Raw genomic sequence first — 26,212 nt, 5'->3', positions numbered from 1 at the left:
AAAAGACGTGTACATTCAGTAGCTGTAGTTCCCTCCTTTTGTGAAGACAATAATACAAGTCCCTCAGGATCTTTAGAAGAAAAAATACAATCTGAAGCCTGGAAGTTTGATATTTACTTTTAATGGAGCAAAAATAGAGAATACCTGTGCCCTAGTAATGTCACCTTGGACAAGGAGAATCTGCCACCCACCCTAAAACCTCTAATACTCCAGCCAGTACTAAAGAAACCTTCATGACATGCTAGAAACTTCGCAAATGAAGCGGATTGGAAATTTTCTGATTGCAAGTTTTTTATCAGAAATGTCTTTGCCACAATTGAGATCTGCTATGGGACTGTAACTATTTGCTGAAACTTCCAATAGAAATCTGGCTGGTTTCCTGTCACCACCTCTGCCTGACTCCTCAGCAGCTCCGCTGAATGGCTTCCACAGTGCTGGGGCTGCCAAGGCTTCAGGCTCCAAAGAGACTGAGGAGGCTGTGGGCCATATTTTGTTTCAGAAACACTAAAATGTTCCCTTTGCAGGAATAGTTCAGTGATACTGAAACAAAATACTGCAGAATTTCACTTCCATGAAAACTTTTGAGATTTTGGCTTTTTGTCCCAATTTGAGACAACTTTTTTCTCCCCAGAAAAAACCCTCAAATGTTTTTGTGGAAGTGGAATTCAGTTTACCAGTGAGCACCACCTGCAAGATAGAGTCCAATGTTTAAACTCCCCTATGCAAATCGAGAGACTCGTTTAAAAAAAAAAAAATTCTCCAGTGCCTCTTGTCAACTGTCAGTCAAGCTTCAGGCAGAGCACAGTAAAGAGGTGGCACTTGTTTCTTTGAATTTATCAGTTAAATACCCACAGCTGGCCCATGCTAGCTGACTGGCTCACAGGACTCAGGCTAAGGGGCTGTTTAATTGCAGTGTGGACATTCAGGCTCCGACTGCAGCCTGGGCTCTAGGACCTTGCAAGGTGGGAGGGTCCCAAAGCTCAGCCTCCCATCTGTAAAGATTAAATTTTATTCGGTGAAGTGTTGTTAGTTCTGAATTTAATTCTGAAAACATTAATCATGGTTAAAGAGTGCCCTGAAAGACAATGGATGATAGCTATCATACCTGTAGTTAAAATCTACATTATTAGGGTAGGATTTATGTTCTAAAGTCTTATGAAATCTTTTATTGAGACTTCATAAATTTAATATTCAATATTTAGATTACAGTAGAAACCCAGAGAACCCAGTCAGAATCCGGGTCCATTGTGCTAAGCGTTGTGCACAAACACATGAATCCCCAAAGGGCTTATAACTTAACTTTAGGAATGCATAGTAGTCATGTAAACATAAATACAGCTAAATCTTTAAGTGATCAATCAATGTCTGACTTGCTTAAAAAGGTGGTCTAATAAAGGTGGAGCAGAATTGAATTGTACTCAAACATTTAAGGTAACTATGGGGTAGTTTCATAAAACAGAAGGTGGCCTAGTAAGGGTGTTACTTTTACAAGTTTCATTGTGTTATTAATTAAAAGCTTTGAAGTTAATTCTCTTCTGGTAGCTAGAGTGTACCTAATATACCGTATATTTTATTAGTACTACTTTATAGATGCTAATGACCTTTTCTGCCTTTTCCTCCCTTTAGTGGGATTGGTCGAAACTGGCCCTGGGCTTCTGGAGGAAGCAGTATTCTGGCAGAATTTGGAACTCTGCATTTGGAGTTCATACATTTGAGCCATTTGTCTGGAAACCCAGTGTTTGCTGAAAAGGTTAGATTCTTTGGTAAAACTTTTATTTTAAAAAAATGAAAAATTGGAATTTCTGTAATTTTAAGTGTGTCACAGTAAGCAGGTGAATAGTTTCTGTGGGAATCCATATTAATGAACACAAAGCACATGGCTGAATTGACATCCATTTTGTCATGGTTATAAAAATTAGAAAACCACTTATCAGGCCACATAATATTTGGAAGTTTGGTTAAGTGGTAAATTCATGTAGATTAGGTATTTGGAACACAGCACTTATTTTAGTTGGTGTAACTTGTTTGGTTAAGGTGAAAACCACAAATGAATTTTATATTCAGATAATATACTGTGTTCATGCAGAAGTACAAAGGACTGTGACCTAGCAATCACTTCGATGCATTTTCTAAAAATACAGGGTGTCACTACTGTAAGTAAGGGATTTGGGAGTCTCTTCCATTTCATGTCCATCTTTATAGTGTTCATAACTTTTTGAGGAAAGTACCCTTTAAGTGATATTTCTCATACTTGTTCACAGCCCAAAGGTGCATTTTTTCCAAGTTTGGTAAAATTCTACGTGGCCGTTTTTGAGCTTTAAAAAAATAACATTTTCACTACTTCAGAAATTGTTGTGGCTAGCCCTGTATTCACATTTAGATAACTACAAATGGATTATTTTAAAAACTTCAAATGTGGCTTGATGATTTTTTACATATTTGAAGAAACATCGCATACAAATAAATTTTTATGCATTCTAAAAAAGCCTATGGTTCCTGCATAGTATGTTTTTTCTATTAAGTTTTTAACATATTGCACCACAGTACAGTATTTCATTTACTGGTGTACAGATTTATATTGAATCAGTACAGATGTGTTTATTGGAATAGATACATATTTGAATAAATGTACTACAATAATTTTAATAATCCCATGTGTATGTACAATATAAAAATGTTCCCAGTGAATTGTTCCTTTAATCACAAACATAAATACATTTTAAATAAGAAAAATGTCTATTATTTCAAAATCTATAATGTGCCTATCAAAAGACCTCTGTGCATATGCACAATTTAAAAAACCTAATCTGATATCAAGTAAGAAACTCCACAGAAAAACCCAGAGTTGGTCTATTCAACAGCTCCCTTAAAGGCCTTGTTAAAGAGATCTGCAGCATGCTCTGAAGGTCAATAGATTTGGTTCTGTTGGACTAAAAAAGGTGACAAAATGGTGGATATGGATCTTATACAGGTAGATTTATTGAATATGTATTCAGAGTTTTTTTTATTTTTGAAAAAAAATTACTAAATACAAAAAACTGTGTGCAAAGGCGTTAAAATTAAATTACTGGTTCCTAGGCAACTGTAACTCAGCTACATTTAACATATATACCACATGCATTTATATAAAATATTACTATGTACAATAGAGTAGAATTATAGATGTTGTAATCGTATGTTTTTATTTCCTGACTTTTGTATATTTTAGATCGCAACAGGAACATTGCATTAATGTAGTTTATGTACTTAATTTTGTTTATTAATTAGAAATGGGTCAGACATGTATACAGCAATATACATATTTAAAAATGACTTTTCTCTGTTAAATTATGACATCTTAATAAGAAATTCCAAAGGAAGCTGTAAACTTTGTTTCGCTCCAAAAGCAGTGGTCAAACCTTTTAATTGAGTATTAAGTACACCAAGCTTCATGGATTGGCTGAACAATGTATTGTCCCATTATGTAGAGTGCAATATTAAAGCTCACACAATTATTGGAATCCATGAAATGCATATGGCAAAATGAGATTAATTAAGGACAGAGTTTGTTTTAAATAAATTTGAATTTCAAATGTTTTTTCCCCAGGCTCACAAGAAGTAACATTTAAGATAACATATTTTAATTTTTAAACTAGTATTAAGAACAAAGAAAAACCTAATGAAAATGCACAAGTAGATAATCTTGGCAAAGAAGCCAAAGATTTGAATAACCTTTAAATGGAACTACATTCTGTATCATAGAGGTAGGAACTCCAACAGAGCTGAGGACATCTTGACAGTGTTTTAGGGAAAAGCTTCCAGTGCTCCTGCATTGCTGTTTCTGTTCTGTGGCTAAATCATGATCTTCTTTCTTCAGTGCAGTTAATCTGGTGTCTTTCATTAAAATTCCATTAAAATACTACATGTGCTCTATCTACAATGAACCATGCTTGAGGGACACACAGACTGCTGCTGTCTTATGGTCCTGCAATGATCTCAATATCGGTGGAGCATTCTTTTTTTCTGTGGAGCATTTTAGTTGATGACTAGATTAGATTTGTTTATTTTAAAAAGAAATCCTCTATGCCTATGCATAGAGGTCTTTCGATAGGGACATTATATATGTTGAAAGAATACGTATTTGTTTGAATTAAAATGTATTTATGCATGTTGGTTTAAAAAAGGATGTACTGATGCTACTTGTATTTAATGGGAATATAAGACTAGATCAAGTGCTCATTGTTTGGTTTTCTTTGTAATAGGTAATGAACATTCGTAAAGTTCTGAACCGGCTTGATAAACCAGAAGGTCTTTACCCTAATTACCTGAATCCCAGTAGCGGTCAATGGGGTCAACGTAAGTATGACAGTTCTTCAGAACTGCCAGTTAACTATTTTTACATACCATTTCTAGGAAGACATCAACTCTTGGTTGTTTCTTGCACTGTTAGCAATTGATAAACCTGAGTTCTGCTTGGGTTACTTATTTTTCTACCTACTTCATATATGTTAATTTATATTTCTCTGACCTCTAGCATATTTGTTAGTTGAAAACTTTTGAATGAGTCTAAGTGTGTGATTGAAAAATGTCTTTTTTCACTGAAAAAATTAAAGTGCTGTTAAGGCTGCTGTTTAAAGAAATGCTATCAGCTTGTCTTGGATCAAAATTCTATGTTGGTATAAATTGGTTTAGTTTCATTGAAGTTAATGAAACTGTGCCAGTTTATATTAGCTGAGGGTTTGCCTCTATATTTCTTCTGTGAGTGCTTACTCCACTCCATTACACTGTAGGCGTATGTGTCTCATGCATTGGTTCCAGAGAGTTTTCCCTAGTGGTATCTGTAGGGGCCGCCCTGCCCACAACCAAGCTCTGAATGGAGGGCATAGAGGAAGGAGCTACCCCATCCCTTCTTGAGTTTTTCTTACCTTCTGTGATCAGTAGTCGGAGCATTCTGTGTTCACAGCCTCGCTCCCTGAGAACAAACTTGTGAGTACTTTAGCTAACTTTTGCCTATTGTTACTGTGTTTCATCCATTGGACTTTATTTTTCTTTCTGTATTTTCCTTTATATTAAAAACTATTCCCTTTTAGTACATTTTCTGAATTGGACAGATCTCCAGGTCTCACCTAGTATTGGGGAGCCTATGCCAAGGTCGCCAGGTTTCAAGCCTTGCTCTGGTTGTCAAAAGCAGATTCCTATCACAGGTTTCAGAGTAGCAGCCGTGTTAGTCTGTATTTGCAAAAAGAAAAGGAGTACTTGTGGAGTACCTTAGAGACTAACAAATCTATTTGAGCATAAGCTTTCATGAGCTGACCCTCATTCACACTGTCTTAAGTGCGTGGATGAGGGCCACATAAGAGACAGATGCTTGATATGCCAGGGCTTAAAGACCAGAATGAAAAAGCTGAGGGAAGAGCAGCTTTGATGTATTCTGTGGAGGCTGCTCTTAGATCAATGTCTGAACCCTCTTGGTTGTCAAAAAGAAGCTCAACAATTACTCCTTGGAGAATCCACCATGACCCCGGTCTGCTAAGATCCTGAAACTGGTGCCCAGCCCCTTCAAGTCCCCTTCATTTGTCTAGACACACTCCCTGCCCCCCGAGTCAACTCGGCTGCGGGAACTCTGGTATTCTAGTTGCACCCTTCAGAGGCAGTGTGGAAGTAAAGCATGCATTTGTGGAACGTTTCCCTACTGACTTCTTCAGAGTAGCAACATGGTCTTCCGTCAACACGTTTACTAGACAATATGCACTTATTGCTTGCATCAAGAAAAGACACAAACAAGGGAAAAATGGTTCTACAATTACTCTTATGATGCGACTTCAAGGCCCATTGCGTTTGATAACAGCTTGGGAGTCAACTAAAGTGTAAAAGACGTATGCTAGCACTCGAAGAAGAAAGAATGGTTATTCGCCATCTTGTAACTATTGTTTTTCGAAATACGTTGCATATGTCTGCTATATGCCAACCCTCTTTCCCAACACATCGGAGTCTACCATTGGCATGCTGGTCCGAAGAAACTAAAGAAGGGGTAGGGAGGCCAACCTGAGCCTGAGAGAGAGCCAGAATTTACCAATGTACATTGCCAAAGAGCCACAGTAAACATGTCAACAGCACCCCATCAGCTCCACTCCCAGCGCCTCACACACACCGGGAGCCTCACCGATCAGCACCTCCCGCTCTCTCCCTGCACTTTCTGATCAGCTGTTTCATGGCATGTAGGAGGCTCTGGGGGGAGGAGCGCGGGCACTGCAGGCTCAGGGGACGGGGCAGGAAGGGATGGAGGCAGGGCAGGACCTGTGGCAGAGCCAGGACTTGAGCAGTGAGCACCCCCTGGCAATTTGGAGGCTGTAGCTCCATCCCTGGAGTCGGTGCCTATACAAGGAGCCACATACTAACTTCTGAAGAGCTGCATGTGGCTCCGAAGCCACAGGTTGGCCACCTCTGCTTTATATCCTCCATTCAGAGCATGAGCAGCCAGAGCATGAGCAGGGCTGCCACTATGGGTACTACTAAGAAAAATTCCCCATCACTGGTGCATGAGATGCACACAGACCTACAGTGTAATGGGCATATGCAACACGTCTCAAAGACCAGCAGTTATGAGAAGGTGAGTAACATTTTTCTGCAGGTGAGTATTTGTTCTGCTGACATTAAATGATGTAGGCAGACAAGGAAGTAAGCTAAACAGAATTATATTGCCTTCAATTCCACTGGAAACATCATGAGGAAAAATCTAACAAAATCAGTGGGGAATGAATATATTGAACAACGTCTCAGGCATTTTAAGTTCCTGGCCCCTTTCTGGTCATTTGACTTTTTCCTGTATGAACACTGCCTATTGTACTTCTATAGCATGTTGAGAACATGGGTTGCTAAACTAGAAGGTGTTACTAGAATCCCTTTTTTATATTGTTACACTATTAAATGATTGTGGTTTGGGGGGTTTTACAAGAGGAACTTTGGTTTACCTTTACTGTAGCAATCCCATCATAGAAATTCTTCTGAACAGTTGATTCTGCACACCCACTGAAAAGAAACAAAATAGGAATTATTAAAATATTTAGGCAGAGATATACAAGGTACTTGGGTATCTATCTCATGCCCAAGCCCCAGCTGGATTCTCAAGCCAGGTGAAGATGGGCATTCCCTCACCTGTCTTACCTGCAGGACCTGATTTGGTAGGCATGCTCTGAGCACATCTATTGGATTGAAGCCCATTCAAAATCCAGCAGAATGAGGAAGAGGTAGTGGTGCCACCCTTATAATTTTTAGCCCACTAGATAGAGCACTCACCGAGGATGTGGGCAGCTCTGGCTGATGGGGAGAAGGGTTCAAATCCTTTCTAAGGAGAGAGCCCTATCCATTGGATTTTGGGATATTCTAATGTGAGTCTCTCTCCATCTCTCCTGTTGAACCTGTTCTACTTTGGATAGATGCTGAAATAGCCATTGGGCAAGAGAGAGAGACTGAGAATGACTCTAAACCTAGCATGCTGGCTTTTGTAGATCCCATTTTTAGATGCCTATCTCTCCTCATTCATCATACAGAGAGGCTTGGTGCCTAACCCAGGCTTTGTGGATTCTAGTGATTTTCAAGGTGCCTAAAAATTAGGCATTGCAGCACCTAAGTTCCTCTGGGGAGCCAGACCTTAGAATATAAAAGAAAAATAATTGTTTTGGGAAAGTTGTTCTTTTTAAATGTGTTTAGTAAAGTATTTTAGAGGGAATGACATAATGTAGAAAGTTTCTTGCTGGTTTTAAATGTCAGTTTTTGAAGAAACTATTTAATATTGACTTCCTTATTTGTTCGTGTTTTCTGCTTTTTAAATAAATGATCTACATGTACGCTACAGGACAAAAGAAAAGGTGGATCGGAAAAATCATTTAAGTCAGCATGAACACACAGATTTTATTCTCTAGACACCCTCTTACTTTCTCAGTCTGGCACAACACTGAGTTGGCATGATCTGGTAGTCTTTCATCCTTTTGCTTTTTTTTCTTTTTCTTTAAACAGAGGAACAGGTTGCTTATTCTGTCTTGTTCTGTCATGTTGACTATATCAGGCAGCTCAGTTAATTTCAAAACTTGCCAAGCATGCAGTCAGTTAAACAAGACACACAATGGGAGGGGACATGAGGAATCCTCACTGTTCTGTTTGCAGCCTGGGTATATTGGAGAGTTGTCCCCAAAGGCAAAGGAAGTTACTGTTTTTATTGAATAATGGATTTGAGGACCTAAATTATACTCTTTTATATCTTTCAGAGTAGCAGCCGTGTTAGTCTGTATCCGCAAAAAGAACAGGAGTACTTGTGGCACCTTAGAGACTAACAAATCTATTTGAGCATAAGCTTTCGTGGGCTCCAGCCCACTTCATCAGATGCATAGAATGGAACATATAGTAAGAAGATATATATGTATCTGATGAAGTGGGCTGGAGCCCACGAAAGCTTATGCTCAAATAGATTTGTTAGTCTCTAAGGTGCCACAGTACTCCTGTTCTTTTTGCGGATACAGACTAACACGGCTGCTACTCTGAAACCTTACCTAATATTGCAGTGCCTCACCTGGGAAGATAGCCCTTACTCTCACCCAGTTTAAAAGCTGCCACTGTCTCTCTCTGATTGTCCTTTTTTAAAAGTGAATCAAATTCTAATTCTGCTATTTGGGCTTTTGACCTTTCTTATGTTTATATAATAGTGCCTCAAACTTCTCTTTTGCATGAATTCCCTGGGTCGTATCCGGGAGCTTGTAAATTATAAAGCCATCTTTCTTTACCAATGGCATGTAATTTATATATGGAAATTAGCTTCTTGTCCATACAAACCACGAACACAAGTGTTGATGCAGGTCGATCCATGGCATGTTGAAAAAGCAACAAATAAAATTAAATCTACATTTGTTTCCTCTGTTCCAATTCACTTGCTTTTTGTTTGCAAGCACGGATTTTTAACAGTGGAAGAAAACAAGAACATAAGTCATAAAAAGATGTTTTATTTAAGATTATTTTTCCAGTGCCTATTGATTGCAACAAAAAACTAATTGCAACAACATAGAAGTATTCGTCTCACAAACATCAGCCAGGGGAAAATAACAGCTTCTGAATGTTAGTGTTTCACTTACAATGCTGTAACTCTGAAGGACGTTGTTGGTTCACTGCCGTTGTTCTTGTAAATTCATTTAGTCCTTGTTATTTTGACAGTAACCTTACAGTGATTTGCTGCAGCGTGCACCAATTGGATTTGTCTCCTGCAATAATGTATATAATAATAAGACTTATTATTGATGAGATTGTTTGTGCTATTTAGTTTGCAAATGTCAAGGGTTTCTATGGTAATTTTATTTAGGAAACTGTAAAGGTCATTTAAATGCTGCTATTCAGAGATCAGCCCTCCATCATAGAAAAACTGCTCTTGGGTTTTTTTGAAGAAGCCTTTTTTCCTTTCGGATTATGAATAATAATTAAATGGTATATTCTCTTCAAAAATTAAAAGATCTAATTTTTTTAAAAGCTCTTCATAATTCAAAGCTCTGCATAATCATAGTACATTTGTTTGGGATGGGATACTAGGAAATATTTTGGACACCTAAATTGGACACTGGAGGTCACAGGCTAGTGGAGAAAAGACACACTGTCGTGGCAAAGCTTTAATGGAAATACATGTAGATTCTACATTTGCATGGCTTTCCAACCCCCAAGGTGAGCAAGAGGATGCATTTTGTGAATGGGGAGAGGGAGAGAATTTAGGAATTTTGAAAAATTCCAAATGTCGCATTCAACTTCATAGAGAAGCAAGGATAGCCTTGCAGTCAAGGCCCAGGACTAGGAGTTAGGAGTCACTGGCTTTTTATACAGCTTTGCCACAGACTTCCTGTTAACCTCTGTGTGCCTCAGTTCCCAAATCTGTGAAACTAGATTATTTTAATTGATTAGTATCAGTAAAGCACTTTGAAGTCCTCTTATTGAAGATGCTCAATAAATGCTAATTATTAATATGAGTAACAATAGTTTTATTAGAAAATACTATTTGTGGAAGAGGAAATCTTTATCTAGTGCTCTTGTTTTAAAGCAGGGGTCTCAAACTCAAATGACCACAAGGACCACATGAGGACTAGTACATTGGCCTGAGGGCTGCATCACTGACCCCCCCCACCCCCCGCCACTGCCCTGGCCATGCCCCCACTCCACCCCTTCAATGAGGCCCCACCTCTTCCCACCCCTTCCCTGCCCCCATTCCAACCCCTTCCCCGAAATAAGGAATGCATTTGTGAGATTAGGAGTGGGTTTTTTGCCAACTTTTTCTGTTTTTTAAAAAACCTTACAGTATATTATAGTTACACATCTTTTGTCTATCTTAGATTATAAACACTTAGTGCAGAGATATTGACTTTTTTCATTTCTGTAAAATACCATGAACTCCAAAGACACTATGTAAATAATAATGGCTGCCTTCTCCCACCCTGTTACAGGTCGTCATTCAAGCAGAAAGACTAACCATTTATTTTAAAAATATTTTCTGCTGTAAAATAAGTACTTTTCTGAGGTTTTGGGCTATATTTATAACATGATTGTTAGAGGGAGGCATCCTGAAATTTGTTAATCTATCACAGTTACAAACTGTAATTGTGTTTCAGTGCTCAAATTCAAGGTGGAATTGCTGAATCCTCTTCCTCCCTTTTCAGATCACGTCTCTGTTGGAGGACTTGGAGATAGCTTTTATGAGTATTTGCTCAAGGCATGGCTGATGTCAGACAAGACAGATGAAGAAGGCAAGAAAATGTATTATGATGCTGTTCAGGTAAATGAGATATTTAAATCTTTCTTGCCATAATAATCTAATCTATAATGTTCCTAAAGAAACAGGCTCTGGGGAGAATGCAGGATTTATGCCTTTGCTACCACAATGAATAAGTTTTTTAAAAACTAGTTGTTTTATAAGACTTTATCAAATATAAATCTTAGAACAGTGCAGATGCTGTGTGGGAATCTAAAACTGAACTGAAATTATTTCAACTCAAGTTATAAAAACAGTATCTAATATTTTAAAATGTGTATAAAATGTGCATTAGTGTGTAATTTTTTAAAGAAAGCTTTATCTGCAAGCAGTGCCAACAAGGATTCCATTTTTCCTCACAATAACATAAATTAGATACTTTTTTGTCCCTTTTCTTATGTTTATGATACAGGAAATCCCTCTACTGTGTGTTTTAATTCCCAAAACATATTACTTAAACTGCTAGAGTATTTTGAATGTGGGCATAATAGTGTCTTAATATATAATCAGTCTGTGGATAATTATCAGTAAAATTACAGTACTGGATTAGTGTTGTATAAGCACATTAGTTATATCATATATTCATTTTTCAGCTTTTGTGAAGTAACAAACTGCTTGAATTGAACTGTGATTGGAAAGTTTGCCCAAAAATAAAAAATTGTGCATAGTCACCCCCAAATGCAGAATACAGTGCAATAATACAGTCTTGACCACTGCAACCAAGTTCACATCCAAGAGAAAAGGCACACCCTCCTGCCCAGCAAAAGATCAAGGGGGAAGGATATGTTCTGGCCTCCAATGAGAGGTCCAGAGATTGCTCACCACCTGGATGAAAACAGGAGAGCAAGCTACCTTTATTAATGCCATCAGTTCAGATCCTTCTGGTCTTTTGGTAGGCTTCCTTTTGCCTACCAATTCCACCTCCATTTTTTCTGAACTGAGCACGAGCCAACTGTTCTTAATCTAGGTTTCTATTTGCCTCAGATACTGTAACAAAGGGGAGTCAACATTATCTGTGCTAGATGGTGAGGCAGAGCTATTTTTTAGCATAGTGATGATCCTGTAACTTACAGCATCCTTCAGTCTACCCATGCCTTACGTGAGTGTTGAACAAAGCTTTTCTACACAGGAAAGTGTTACCAGTTATACCGACATAATTATATGGTTTGGTTAAACTGATGTAGTTATACAAGTATAACCCCCTGTGTGGTCACACGTGTTCTGGTACAAAAGTAGCTTTATTTGGTTTAGTTTAAACCTGTTCCCAGGTGACATAAGCTACACTGAAAAAAATGCCTTCTTACACCAGAGTAAGGGTGGGTTGATGGGTGTGAAAGAGTGTGTAATACCAGTTTAACTATGTTGGTTTAAATTCACACCTTAACTTATACTAGTTTTTGGAATTATTATCATTAATATGGGATACTACCATGACATCAGTTTAACCATAAATTCCTTTATTAAATCTAAAGGTCACATGATATTTCTACAATAGCTCTAAGCATGTCTAAAAAGCTTAAATAATAAGCATTTTACTATATCCAAACAATAACAGAACATTTATAGGTGTTTGATTAAAATACTTACAAAAGGGCTGACCCAGGGTACTTAGACCCATATTGGTCATTTTCAACTTGGTCAGGCAGGTATTAGCAATAGCCTTTTAAAAGAATTTTTTTATACCCTATAATAAACAAGTGATGTCATTGCCAATTATTAGACCTGAGCGAAGTCCATTTTATAATACATTAAACTAACACATATAGCCAATTATTTACTGCACCTGGTACCCAATTAACCATGTTTTATTTCAATTACTTCAGACCAAATCTTAAATAAGAAAACACTACAAGTTTAACACATCTCTTCTTTCTCATGATCTCATTCTTTGTGGTCACATGTTTTGGGCCTATTTCTCATGCTAGTATCACAACCCAGTTGAAAACCATAGTTCACCCATGTCTAAGGTAGGCCTGTATTCCAACACTGGTATAACTTTCCTGTGTAGACAAGCCCTAAGAAAGGGGACAGGACTGAACTGTGCACACCTCTGCATGTGAGAACTCTCAGCAAAGAGGAGATGATGCCCATCGTGATCCCTTGGGATCTGTTCAAGGAGAAAAGCTAATCTAGCTCTTCCTTGCTAGACATTTAGGTGGGTGAGCAGTACCTCACGATCAAGAAGTGTCGTTAAATCTAACATTAGTATGGCTGTTTGAACTCTATTATTAATATGCTTATTATCATGTTTATATCTAAGGTGTATTTTAGGCATAAATAGCTCTTAGGTTGTTATTCAGCATTACCAGCCAGCAGAATTAGAGGCACGGTGGTAGTTGGCAAGCTTATTAGTATCCAGTGATCATGAAGCATGTGCAAGACGTCTACATGTTATAACGTTGCTGGTAGAATGACATCCTTATGTGTGGTGGTGTTATGCTTTTGTCAGTACTGGCCCCTTGTTTTTTCCACTGTCCTACTCTAAAAGCATTATGAATCTACTTCACATACGGTGGGATTAATTTTCCCCAATGCTTTCAGTGTGCGAGAGACTAACCCAAAGCAGTCACAGGGACCTGTATATTCCAATATACTCCCATCTGTCAGTGCTACTCCTCCCCACCAAAAAAGCAATTGTGCTGATGCAAGATTTAATGCCTAATTCATTACTTTATATTGCCCAGCAACTAAAAAGGTAGGTGTCTATAGCATAGTGGGATTTAGTTTTGTGTGAAAAAATCATTAATTTGGAGTTTGTTTAGAAAGAAGTATTTTGCTGAAATCTTCTTTTTCTTCTATCCAGGGCTTGTATGTTAAAGGCAAGCTCGTTTCTTTAAAATGTGATGATGTCCTTGCATGTTGTTTTCTTATGGCCACCATGAAAAGCAAGAACTAAATTGAAAATCTATATTTTTAAACTGTCGTTATTAAAATATATTTTTGTGGTTGACCCTGTTTAAAATTTAGTTGGTTTGTGATGCGCAAAAAAAAATAGAGGTATCCTCATTTCAATTACCAGAACATAATCTTATAAAGTATTTATAAAGCAATCTTTAGAAAGATTCCTAAAAACTGGAATTTATGTGGGAGAGACCATGAATAAATAACCAAATTTAGGCCTGTTTTCCCCCATTAAAAGGAAGCATTATACTTTAAGTAATCCGCATGTTTCAAGTGATTGTGGAGGTAGGAAGAATTTTAAAGAGCTAATGCCTCATTGATGATGATGCCCAAGAGTAAAGAGTCCACAAAATATTTTTTACTCCTCATATTTAATTGTTCATGAGCTAAAATATCAATCTACACACACACACACACATATGCAATACAATAACTAGTCTTTTATTTTAGGATTAATGCAGTTACTTTCTAAGGGACTGTCAAGTAGTTTGGTCAGAATATTGGTCCGAGCATAATTTATCACCTGGCAAAAAAAGAATCCTCCATTCTGAGGTGTCTGCACATGGAGCCTGCCAGAATTATACAGAGCTACTGGGAGTAGTGGCCAGAAGGGCCAGTGCGAGTCCTGTGGCTGCCCAAACCAATCGCCTTCCTTTTGGGCAAAATTAATTAATCACCTCATTTAGGGCCTGAAAAATGAGGCTGAGAAGGTACTGTGCATGTAAAGCACCTCCCTGACTGTGCAGGATGGAACATGTAATCCCCTAGCTATTGGCCAAGCAGCCTGGGGAGTCTACCTTAAAGGAGCTGCAGCAAAAGAGAGACCTCCTGACAAACAGTTCTAAAACCGATCTTGGTTGGAAGAGGAGACAGTCAGACCAAAGAACACTGTCAGTGGGGTACAGAAGGACAACCACCCCTTCCTACTGCTTACCTTAAAAGTGGTAACATATTCATTTTTGATTGCTTACAAAATAGAGGGATCCTATTCCAGTAGCCTTCTCTCTCCCCATGGTCGTAGTGTAGGGGGTGTTGCAGCGCTACTGCTGGGCAGCCTTTGTGGGTCCAACATATTGTCAAAGTTTGACTCAGACTCACAATTTATCAGACCACTCTGTTTTATTCGCAAAGCTGCTCTGCTAATACATTTAGAAGTGAGCCCCCCGAGTGGGGCTTGTGTCTTTTAATTTATACAGTTTTTTGGAGAACAAGTTACAGAGAAGTTACAGACAAAAGAAGAAAAAGATTTTAGTCACCACCCTTCGAGATCCCTGAGACCAGTCACGTATCTTCCATTACCTGCCACCGTTAACAATCTCCTTTAACAGCTTCCAGTTAACTTAACTAATTGCCCTTCACACCTTCTGTTCTGATGCCTGCTTCTTAGACGTGCTGGCTCTATCTTAATTGCTTCTCCATTCAAAAGCTAACTGTCCCTACGTGTGCTCCCTCAGATACTTTGTAACATGTTTTGGCATGCCCTCTCATACACAATGTATCCAGCATGTCCCCTTATACAACGTTATACTTATACAATGTTATACTTCCACAATATATAGAGAGAAACCATGGGAAAATCCTACAAAGTCTTTGGATAATGATCATCAGAGAGCAGGTGTGAAGACCCATCACACCCCTTCCACCCTGGGTCTAAACATCGTTTGGGAGTTTGAAACCAGAAACATGCTTGAATTTGCCTTATATTACATCTTGATAAAGCCCTTGCATCAAATTAACATGACAAAATTTATGTCCCCATAGGGTCAACAGACCTGTACAGCATTACAATACGTCCAGCCCTAGCATAAGCCTGTGTGACCCAACCAACTGGTTAAATGAATGCAGACCCATAGTAGGTGGTGCATAGAACTTTCACAGACAATCAGGGAGTAGTGAGCACTTCTATTATAAACTCCTATATAACTGCTATAAAAATTCACATTTCACATCAAGCTAAAGCTTGTCATATGGTGCATGGCATAGGCCCAGAAGCAATAAGTGTCAACCCTTTTCAGGAAGTATTGTGGAATATATTTGCTATAAAAAAAAAATCTTAATGTCTCAGGTATATTATGTGCGTATATTTCAGTGAAACTTGGTAGGTGATTAGTCTAGGATATTATGTAATTACTTTTTGTTAATAAGATATTTAACTTTCTACTTGAGTTCAGAAACTGGAACTTTTATGCCATGGCTGGCATAAACAGTTGTTCTGACCATATGGAGCTGCCAGTTGCATCTCCATAGGTAAGGATGAGTTGAGTTTTGCATGCAAAGTAGGAATTAAACTGCTCTGTTAGGTATGAAGAATACAACATATCCGTCCCAAAATTACAGCACTCGTGTACAAAACATTTGTTTGAGAATTCCCAAGTGCATACATTAGTTGGAGTTAAAATTAATTTTTAAATTGGTCCTTTAAGAAGTTTAGCACCCTTCTTGATATCTTTCCTCTCCCACCCCCAAAAATTACTTTAATAATACATATTCTTCACATTTTCCATAGAGCTAACGCATTTAAATCTTCTATGTAGACTACATTTTAATCACTTTTTTAGTGTTAACGATCACTTTTTGCCATTACTGTTCACAACTAAACTTTATTCTTCAGTAAGGCTGGCACATAGATGTATTCTTTTTCAGAAAAACAGTCAAAGAATTTCCTTCTTTCAAAATGGTTGCCATCTCCTATTATTGGCAATGGAGTAGATGCCACAGGCTGCTCTTAGTAGACATGGTCATCATCGCCCTTCGCGTCTCCCAGCAGTCCTCCTCTCTGCATCCTGATAGCGTGGAGACCTTCTCTGAGGAAAGGAGGGCTTCACTTCCATCAGGAACAAAAGGAGGCGGTGCAGTTTGACCTCAGTCCTATTGAGAACATTAGGAAATAATGGCCATTTTGCAAAAGGACAATTCTTTCTGTGATTCTGAAGAAGATCTTATTCTTCAGTTTATGCTGACAGATATACTTTAATTTATGAAGAATAATAAAAAAATTACTATTAGGGCTGTCAAGCGATTAAAAGATTAATCAAGCAATTAAAAAAATTAATCACAATTAATCGTGCTGTTAAATAATAGAATACCATTTATTTAAATATTATGGATGTTTTCTACAGTTTCAAATATATTGATTTCAATTACAACACAGAATACAAAGTATACAGTGCTTACTTTATATTTATTTTTTATTACAAATATTTACACTGTAAAAAACAAAAATAGTATTCTTCAATTCTCCTAATACAAGTACTGTAATGCAATCTCTTTATCATGAAAGTTGAACTCACAAATGTAGAATTATGTACAAAAAAAACTGCATTCAGAAACAAAACAATGTAAAACCTTAGTGCCTACAAGTCAACTCCGTCCTATTTCTTGTTCAGACAGTTGCGAAGAGACACAAGTTTGTTTACACTTGTAGGAGATGATGCTGGCCTCTTCTTGTTTACAGTGTCACGTGAAAGTGAGAACAGGCGTTCACATGGCACTGTTGTAGACGGTGTCACAAGATATTTACGTTCCAGATGCGCTAAAATTTCATGTGTCCTTTCATGCTTCAACCACCATTCCAGAGGACATGTGTCCATGCTGATGATGAGCTCTGTTCAATAACGATCTAAAGCAGTGCGGCACAACACACGTTTATTTTCATCATCTGAGTCAGATGCCACCAGCAGAAGGTTGATTTCCTTTTTTGGTGGTTCGGGTTCTGTCATTTCCACATCAGAGTGTTGCTCTTTTGAGACTTCTGAAAGCATGTTCCACACCTTGTCCCTCTCAGATTTTGGAAGGCACTTCAGATTCTTAAACCTTGGGTTGAGCACTGTAGCTATCTTTAGAAATCTCACATTGGTACCTTCTTTGCATTTTGTCAAATCTGCAGTGAAACTGTTCTTAAAATGAACATGTGCTGGGTCATAAGAACAGTCATGCTGGGTCAGACCAAAAGTCCATTTAACCCAGTGTCCTGTCTTCTGACAGTGGCCAATGCCAGGTGCCCCAGAGGGAATGAACAGAACAGGTAATCATCAAGTGATCCATCCCCTGTCGCCCAATCCCAGCTTCTGCCAAACAGAGGCTAGGGACACCATCCCTGTTCATCCTGGCTAATAGCCATTGGTGGACCTATCCTCCATGAACTTACCTAGTTCTTTTTTGAACCCTGTTATAGTCTTGGCCTTCACAGATGCACAGGTTGCCTGTGCGTTGTGGGAAAAATACTTCCTTTTGTTTGTTTTAAACCTCCTTCCTATTAATTTCATTTGGTGACCCCCTAGTTCTTGTGTTATGAGAGAGTAAATAACACTTCCTTATTTACTTTCTGCACACCAGTCATGATTTTATAGACCTCTATCATATCCCCCCTTAGTAATCTCTTTTCCAAGCTGAAAAATCCCAGTCTTATTAATCTCTCCTCATATAGCAGCCATTCCATACCCCTAATCATTTTTGTTGCACTGAACCTATTACAATACATCTTTTTTGAGATGGGGTGACCACATCTACACGCAGTATTCAAGATGTGGGCGTAGCATGGATTTATATAGAGGCAATATGATATTTTCTGTCTCATTATCTATCCCTTAATGATTCCAAACATTCTGTTCACTTTTTTGACTGTTGCTGCACATTGAGTGGATGTTTTCAGAGAACTATCCACAATGACTCCAAGATCTCTTTCTTGTGTGGTAACAGCCAATTTAGACCCCATCATCCAAGACTGCTGTAACATGAAATAAATGGCACAATGTGGATAAAACAGAGAAGGAGACCTAAAATACTCCCCCAAGGATTTCAGTCACAAATTATTTAACACATTAGTTTTTTAACGAGTATCATCATCATGGAAGCATGTCCTCTGGAATGGTGGTCAAAGCATGAAGGGGAATACAAATGTTTAGCATATCTGGCATGTAAATACCTTGCAATGCTGGCTACAAAAGTGCCATTTGAACGCCTGTTCTCACTTTCAGGTGACATTGTAAATAAGAAGCAGGCCACATTATCTCCTGTAAATGTAAACAAACTTGTTTGTCTTCGCGATTGACTGAACAAGCAATAGGACCGAGTGGAATTGTAGTCTATGAAGTTTTACATTGTTTTGTTTTTGAGTACAGTTATGTAACAAAAAATCTAGAATTTTTAAGTTTCACTTTCTTGATAGAGATTGCACTACAGTAGTAGTATGAGGTGAATTGAAAAATATTGTTTCTTTTGTTTGTCATTTTTACAATGCAAATAGTTGTAATCAAAAGTAATATAAAGTGAGCACTGTACAGTTTGTATTCTGTGTTGTAATTGAAATCAATATGTTTGAAAATGTAGAAAACTTCCAAAAATATTTAATAAATTTCAGTTGGTATTCTCTTTAACAGTGTGATTAAAACTGTGATTAATCATGATTAATTTTTTTAATCGTGTGCATTAACTAAGATTAATCGACAGTCCTACTCTTAATCTATTTCTTTTCAAAAACTATTGCACCACATCAACTCAATGAAGACAATTTTGTGGGGTTTTTTTGTTCTTTACTAAAACCTGTTCCTTTACCACATAGATGAGCATGTTTTGTATTGCATCTTATTATATCTGGGCATACTTTTAACAAGACTCTATAACAAGCTGTACAAGTAGATTTATGTCTGTCATCATTAGTCTTCCACTGTTCACTTAAGCCCTCTGGTGAAGCCAAAACAAAGTCTACACCCCATATGTTCGTTGTTGTAAACAAACGAATCATCTTTCTGGAAGAATTTGAAAATGGAGGACTTCCCTCCCTCCTCTCCAAAAAGTTAAACCCATGTGCAGGGAGGAGGGGATTGAAAGAACAGGTAGTGGAGACTCCTCTAAGCTGTTTTCTAGCCCACAACATTCCTTTTTTCCTTCTCTTCCTCTTTCTATCTCTGCAGCCTTATGTTAGCTGTCATTTTGTTGTTAAACTGCTCCCAGGTAGCATCTGCTGCTGTTCCCTTTATGATGATACACTCCAGCCACTTCCTCCCTGCAACCTCTTGCATTGCACCCTCTATTCTAGCTGTCTTGATAGAGTGCTAACTGTACTCTTGCCCCTGTTCTCTCAAATGCATTTCTGTTTACTGTGAAGGAAAACTATACCAGTTCCAAACAATTATCCATCAGTAATGTATTTTCATCTAATCAAAAACCACCTCTTATAGTTTTTTGATTCCTTGCAGATGCTGTAAATTGGTTCATGTAGAGAATATTTCACTATGTAGAATGAAATAATAAATTTATCTCATAGTGATAAATGTGAAACCACCAGATTCACAAGTGGGGAAACATCACTGGAATTATTCCCAGATCAAATCTTTGTTGAAATTGAGTTAAAAGTTAAAATAAATGACATGTATGTTTTAAAAAAAAATCTATGTATTATATAAAAAGGAAAATAAATTGGCCATAAGTAGACAATTTTGAATTTCATGCTGTCCTGAACTATTCATCTATAAAGATTCCCTTTACCACTACCCCACTCCAATATCCCTTTCTAATACATTTTAGAGACTTGATTTCCCTGCCAGAACTTTTCACACCACAAATTGTGAAACACTAATTTATATGGGATTGGGACTGCAACATACCACTAAAATTCAGAGACTACAAGAGCTCATATTTTAATGCTTGGCTGCACCAGGAATTATTCCTGATTAACTCCATGTGTGGAGACACTTATTCCAAAATAAGACTGACTTTTTCCAATTTAACTTAATCCATTCATGCCAGAAGAACACTGACACATGGACTTAATCTTTCAGGGCAACCAGTTGGCATTGTTAGGGAAAGAGTAGAGATCAGTAAGAAAAAGTGGAGATCAGGTGTGCAGTGATTGGAGGTAGGGACCAATTTACTGGGCTTTTGTGAAAGATGTGTTTGTGTTTCAAAATTAAGTTTTATAATACAAACTACCTCGCAGCCTTAACTATAATCACTAGAGTCCATTGATTCCACTTTGGATCAGGCCTTTAAGTGGCTTCATGATGATCAGTGGCTTTATCATGCATGGGAATTAAATCAATCTTTGCTATGTATAATAGTTTGATTTATGAATTGGTTTATTTTAATGTACCCAATCTAGCTGCTAGATAATTTATTGTAGAATTACCAACTGTTACCAGAATAGTGATTTTTTTTTTTTTAAAAAGGATGCTACTCTGAGACAGGTTTGCCCTTTCGGTTTACAAAAAGTTTTAGTTTGAGGTTGTTTTGTCCTAAATTATTGACAGTTTAATATTAGAATTTACTAATATTCAGAAAGCAGTTACCCACACAACTATAGGCTATCTTAAATAATACCATATTTTATTATAACACAAAAATCATTTTATTGCATAGCAGTTGAAAGTGTCTGGAAATTTCTTTGTCTGTTTATTTTTACTTTCCAATACAATTATGCAGTAATATATTTCACTACAAGCTTCTTTGAGTCCAACTTCTTAGTTATATAATTATAAATGAAAATATTTTAAACCCTATTGGAATAACCAGTGAAAACAAGCTTTAAACAACATTCTTTTAAAAAATAATTACCCAGCTACTCCAAAAGAAAGAAGCTTCCCCACCTGACAGAAAAGCAATTTTTCATGCATTTGGAATGCAATTCACTTGTTAGTGACTCAATCTCTGTAATCCTGTTGCCAGCCATATTGGAAGGGGAGCAGAATCCATGTTCCAGCCTCTATTCCAAATAGGCTAAGGAAGAGAGAGAACCCAGGAGGGAGCATTTGGGATGGAGGAAGAAGAAAAACAACACTGAAGGTTCCAGGGGGGAAAGTGGGGGAGAATGAAAGGAAGAGGATAAATCGGGGGAAAATAGGGGTATACGAGACACACTCACGCTCTCAAAGTCCCACATGACAGTTTCATAAGCAAACTAGGGAAATGTGGTTTGGATGAAATTACTATAAGGTGGATGCACAAGTGATTGAAAACACATACTCAAAAAGTCGTTATCTGTCCAACTGGGAGAAAGTATCTAGTAGGAGCCCACAGGGGCCTGTTCGGGGTCTGGTACTAGTCAGTATTTTCATTAATGACAGATAATGGATTGGAGAGTATTCGTATAAAAGTTGTGGATGACACCAAGCGGGGAGGGGTTGCAGGCACTTCGAAGAACAGGACTTAAATTCAAAATGACCTTGACAAATTGGAGAATTGGTCTGAATTCAACAAGATGAAATTCAGTAGAGACAAGTGCAAAGTACTACATTAAGGAAGGAAAAATAAAATGCACGACTACAAAATGGGGAATAACTGGCAAGGCAGTAGTACTGCTGAAAAGGATCTGGGGGTTATAGTGTATCACAAATTGAATATGAGTCAACAGTGTGATGCAGTTAGTATTATTCTGTGTTACATGTAAGACACGAGAGGTAATTGTTCTGCTCTACTCAGCACTGGTGAGGCCTCAGCTGAAATACTGTGTCCAGCTCTGGGGACCACGCTTCAAGACAGATGTGAACAAATTGGAGAGAGCCCAGAGGAGAGCAACAAAATAAGAGGTTTAGAAAGCAAGACCAATTAAGAAAGATAAAAGAATTGGTCAAGCTTCGTCTAAAGAAAAGAAGACCGAGGGGGAGACCTGATAGCGTTCAAATGTGTAAGAGATTGTTATAAAGACAACAGTGATCAGTTGTTCTCCATGTCCACTGAGGATAGGACAAGAAGTAATCAGCTCAGTTTACAACAAGAGAGATTTAGGTTACATTTGAGGAAAAGTTTTCTGTAAGGAGAGTTAAGCTCCGGAACAGGTTACCAGGGGATGTTGTGGAATCCTTGTCATTGGAAGTTTTGAAGAACAGTCTTTTAAATAGTCAGAGATGATCTAGGTATATTTAATTTTGCCCCAATATTGGGTGGGGGTGAACCTTGTGAATCCCTTCCAACCTTACATTAGCATAAGATCCACATTAGGAAACTGTGAGAACCCCCTGACTTGTATCTTTATCGTCAAAAATGGAAGGAAGTCTTCATCTGCCAAAACCCACATTTTCAGTTCCCAAACCAGAGTTTTCAAAAACGTGTGAGGATTTTTTTTTCAAGCAGTTGTAATTTTTTAGCAAAGTTCTGTATCATGTGAGGAAAACTGAATTGCCTGAAACTGGGGTAGCTAGGGGGAATTCAAAGGATCCCAAAAGAGAAAGAAGAATAGGTTGAGGAACTTCCTAAGTCAGTAAGTGATGCCAGAGAAAAGACAAAGTGTCACTGGTAAATCCTTAGGCATAGGAGAGACAAAGACAAAGGAAAGACAAAGTTAGTATTTTTCAGAATTTGTTGGCTTTATTTTTGTAGGTGCTCAGATAGCACAACATAAGTACCTTGATGGATAGATGCAGTAAAAGTTAATAAAGAATTTTCTGCTGATGTTACAGTATATAGAAGACCTTTATTGCTACTAAAAATAACATTGGCATTAAAAGGGAACAAATAACTATGATCAATACTTCCCATGTATGGTCAGTTTATTGTTTTTATCTTTGTTTTTTAATGGTTCCCTGTACTGTTTTTTGGGGGAGGAGGGGCAGGGGGTGATTTAGTGTGGACTATCAAATTTATCTTCCCTTTAATTTATCTTCCAGCCATCCTTTTGGGTTTTATTATTGTAATGGAATAAACTAAGCATTTGGTGGACAACTGAATAAACAATAGCATTGTTCATCTTCAGTCCCTTTCAAGAGCACATGGGTCCCATTCCCTGTGACTGTCATCTTATGTTTTCAGATTTTTCTTTATGCCTCCCATTTAATCTCATGATACATATGTGGCTAAATTGGAGAGAGTCCAGCGAAGGGCAATAAAAATGATTAGGGGTCTGGAACACATGACTTATGAGGAGAGGCTGAGGGAACTGGGATTGTTTAGTCTGCAGAAGAGAAGAATGAGGGGGGATTTGATAGCTGCTTTCAACTACCTGAGAGGTGGTTCCAGAGAGGATGGTTCTAGACTATTCTCAGTGGTAGAAGAGGACAGGACAAGGAGTAATGGTCTCAAGTTGCAGTGGGGGAGGTTTAGGTTGGATATTAGGAAAAAAATTTTCACTAGGAGGGTGGTGAAACACTGGAATGCGTTACCTAGGGAGATGGTAGAATCTCCTTCCTTAGAAGTTTTTAAGGTCAGGCTTGACAAAGCCCTGGCTGGGATAATTTAATTGGGGATTGGTCCTGCTTTCAGCAGAGGGTTGGACTAGATGACCTCCTGAGGTCCCTTCCAACCCTGATATTCTATGTAAGCGGGGGAATAGTCCCGCTATTGTGGGGAACTTTCCTGGCTTCTGCATTACCCCGGTAAGTGGGCTAGCGAAAGGATCTGAGTCCTCGCTTCCACTTCCTTTACCCGGTGGCCTCCCTGCCCTTGAGGACTCCCCTTCCACTCTCCTATCTGGCAGAGTCCTCGTAACCCCAACAAGGCTGGGCCCAGGATTCCTGGGGGGCTCGACCCCCAACCCTGCTGTGATTACCTAGGACGGGCTACGGTGTACCCACTCCGGGGTACTCTCTCTGCACTGGGCACTTCCCTGACCCACTGGCCATTACATACAATTTAAAGCAAATGCAAGTTATTTAATCAACAATTAATTTTAAAAAGAATAAGGAAAAATGGGAAAGGTTAAAGGAAACACATCAACCCGCTCTGTGGCAGGGAACATCACAAACAATGTCTCTGGAATGTCAGGGCAGTTCACAGTCTGTTCCTTGTAAGTCCCAGGCCTTTTTCTCAGGCCTGGCTGTGCTGTAGGGATGCTGTGGGTTGGACGCTCGCTCTGGTGGTGGCCACATGCTCTCAGGCTCTAAGTGGTAGGACCCTTCTTCCCAGTGTCACCCCTGCCCTGTCGGGGTTACAATCCAAACCTGGCCTGCAGAGCCTCTTGGCTGAGGCATCTCCCTGTGCTGGAACCACTGCCCGGGGTCCCCCTTGTTCTCCCCACCTGCTCTCCAGCCCCAGCTCCACCACTGTCCCAGTGCTGCTGCTGCTCTGCCTCCAACTCCATGGGCTGCTTCTTTGGCCCCTCTGCCCTCTGGTTGCTAAGCTCTGCTCCCAGGACAGGTCTGCTCTGCAGGCTACTTCTGTGACTCTGCTCCCAGCACTGACCTGCTTCGTGGGCTGCTTTTCTGGCCCCTCTGGCTATGGTTGCTGCAGCTCTCCTCCCAGGGCAAGTCTGCTCTCTCTGGGCTGTGCCTCTGGCTTTGGGGTTGCAGCTCTGCTCCCAGGACAGGGTCTGCTCTCTCTGGGCTGCTTTTCTGGCCTCTCTGGATCTGGCACAGCTCTGCTCCACAGCTTAGCTTGGGCCCCTGCTTTCTCCTTAGCTCGGCCCCACTCTGTCTGACCCAGGCAAATCCAGTTCACACGGAGGACCGGGACCTCCCTGGCCTCCTGACTCTCTGATTCGCCTGCCCGTCCTGTCATTGAGGCTGACCTGAAGCATTGGCCTCTCCGCATTGTTCCTGGGGACTATGAGTCTCAGGGTCCTGATTCCCCATCAACGCTTCCCCCCTTTTTAGTACTGGGAGCTAGCAACTAAAACACCCCCACTGAATGTTAGTAAGGGGGCAACAGTCCCCTTACACACAGTGTACCTTCTGGTACGTACATAGTGTGTTCAGATTTCCCTAAATCTTGTGATGACAGACTTCCCCTACTCCTAATTCTTTCTTACTAGTATATTTCAGCATTTTTATTGCTGGGTTTTTCAGAGGTCTCCAAGACCTCATACACTGAGAACTGCCTAGGCAGAACCCTGAGTTCATGTGGAGCTCTGCTGGCTTTTAGCTGTGCGCCAGGGTTTCATGTGGGTAGGCTTCTGCAGCTACGTTTCTCAGTACAGCGTCAGAGCTTTAGTATGTTCACTTCTGGAATATGTAAAGTACATCAATTTGAATAACACTTTTTTTGTAAAGGAACCATTCAGTGCACAAGAAATACTCATTACTTATAGCACTGCAAGCTGGGAACGTGCTGCTTTATTCAACTACATAGCAAAGAGAGCAGGGGGAAAAGACAGGCGAGCTAAACAGGAAGTAAGGGAGGGCTAGATCATAGCTGCAGCTCATAATGTTCTGAATAGCCCTTGATGATCACTTGACTACACCCTGGCTTGAAGTGGTTTCCATCATATACAGGGTTTGAAGTTCGGGTCAATGGCTCTCAGCACCCCCACTGTACAAATTGTTCCAGCACCCCTGACCACTTCTGGTGTCATCAAAAAGCATTTATTTTTCTGTAAGCGGACTGCTGCTGCCTCAAATCTTCTCCAGTGTTGATAGATGTTCAGTGTCATTTCTGCTTGTGATGGCCTTGGCAAAATTCCACATGTTGACAATATTCCATATGGCAATCTATTGTGTGGTATAAGCCCCTGTGGTTGTTTCTAGGGGTAACTTTTTTTGTCTTTACAATCCTGCTCCAGCCTCATCAGTTGGTATGCCTGCAACATGTCCAGCTTACTAAATTTTTGAACTTCTACCTAACACTGCCAGCAAGTCCTCCATCCATGGAATGGGATAATAGTCTAACCTGAAGCCTTGACACACCTGACTTTAT

At 39.1% G+C, this 26,212-nt stretch overlaps 1 protein-coding gene across 1 annotated transcript in view; it reads left to right on the top strand.

Moving 5' to 3' along the window:
* MAN1A1 (mannosidase alpha class 1A member 1) overlaps positions 1–26,212 on the top strand; it is a 209,217-nt gene that overhangs the window by 159,612 nt on the left and 23,393 nt on the right. Inside the window, exons 6-8 of the mRNA XM_048844674.2 lie at positions 1,627–1,750; positions 4,242–4,335; positions 10,662–10,777. Coding sequence (XP_048700631.1) covers positions 1,627–1,750; positions 4,242–4,335; positions 10,662–10,777 — 334 coding nt within the window. The remainder of the gene's footprint in view (positions 1–1,626; positions 1,751–4,241; positions 4,336–10,661; positions 10,778–26,212) is intronic.

This window comes from Caretta caretta, chromosome 3, assembly GCF_965140235.1.
Source record: "Caretta caretta isolate rCarCar2 chromosome 3, rCarCar1.hap1, whole genome shotgun sequence".
Lineage (NCBI taxonomy): Eukaryota > Metazoa > Chordata > Testudines > Cheloniidae > Caretta > Caretta caretta.
The sequence above is the reverse complement of the archived record's forward strand: the minus strand, read 5'-3'. Positions and strand labels throughout refer to the sequence as shown.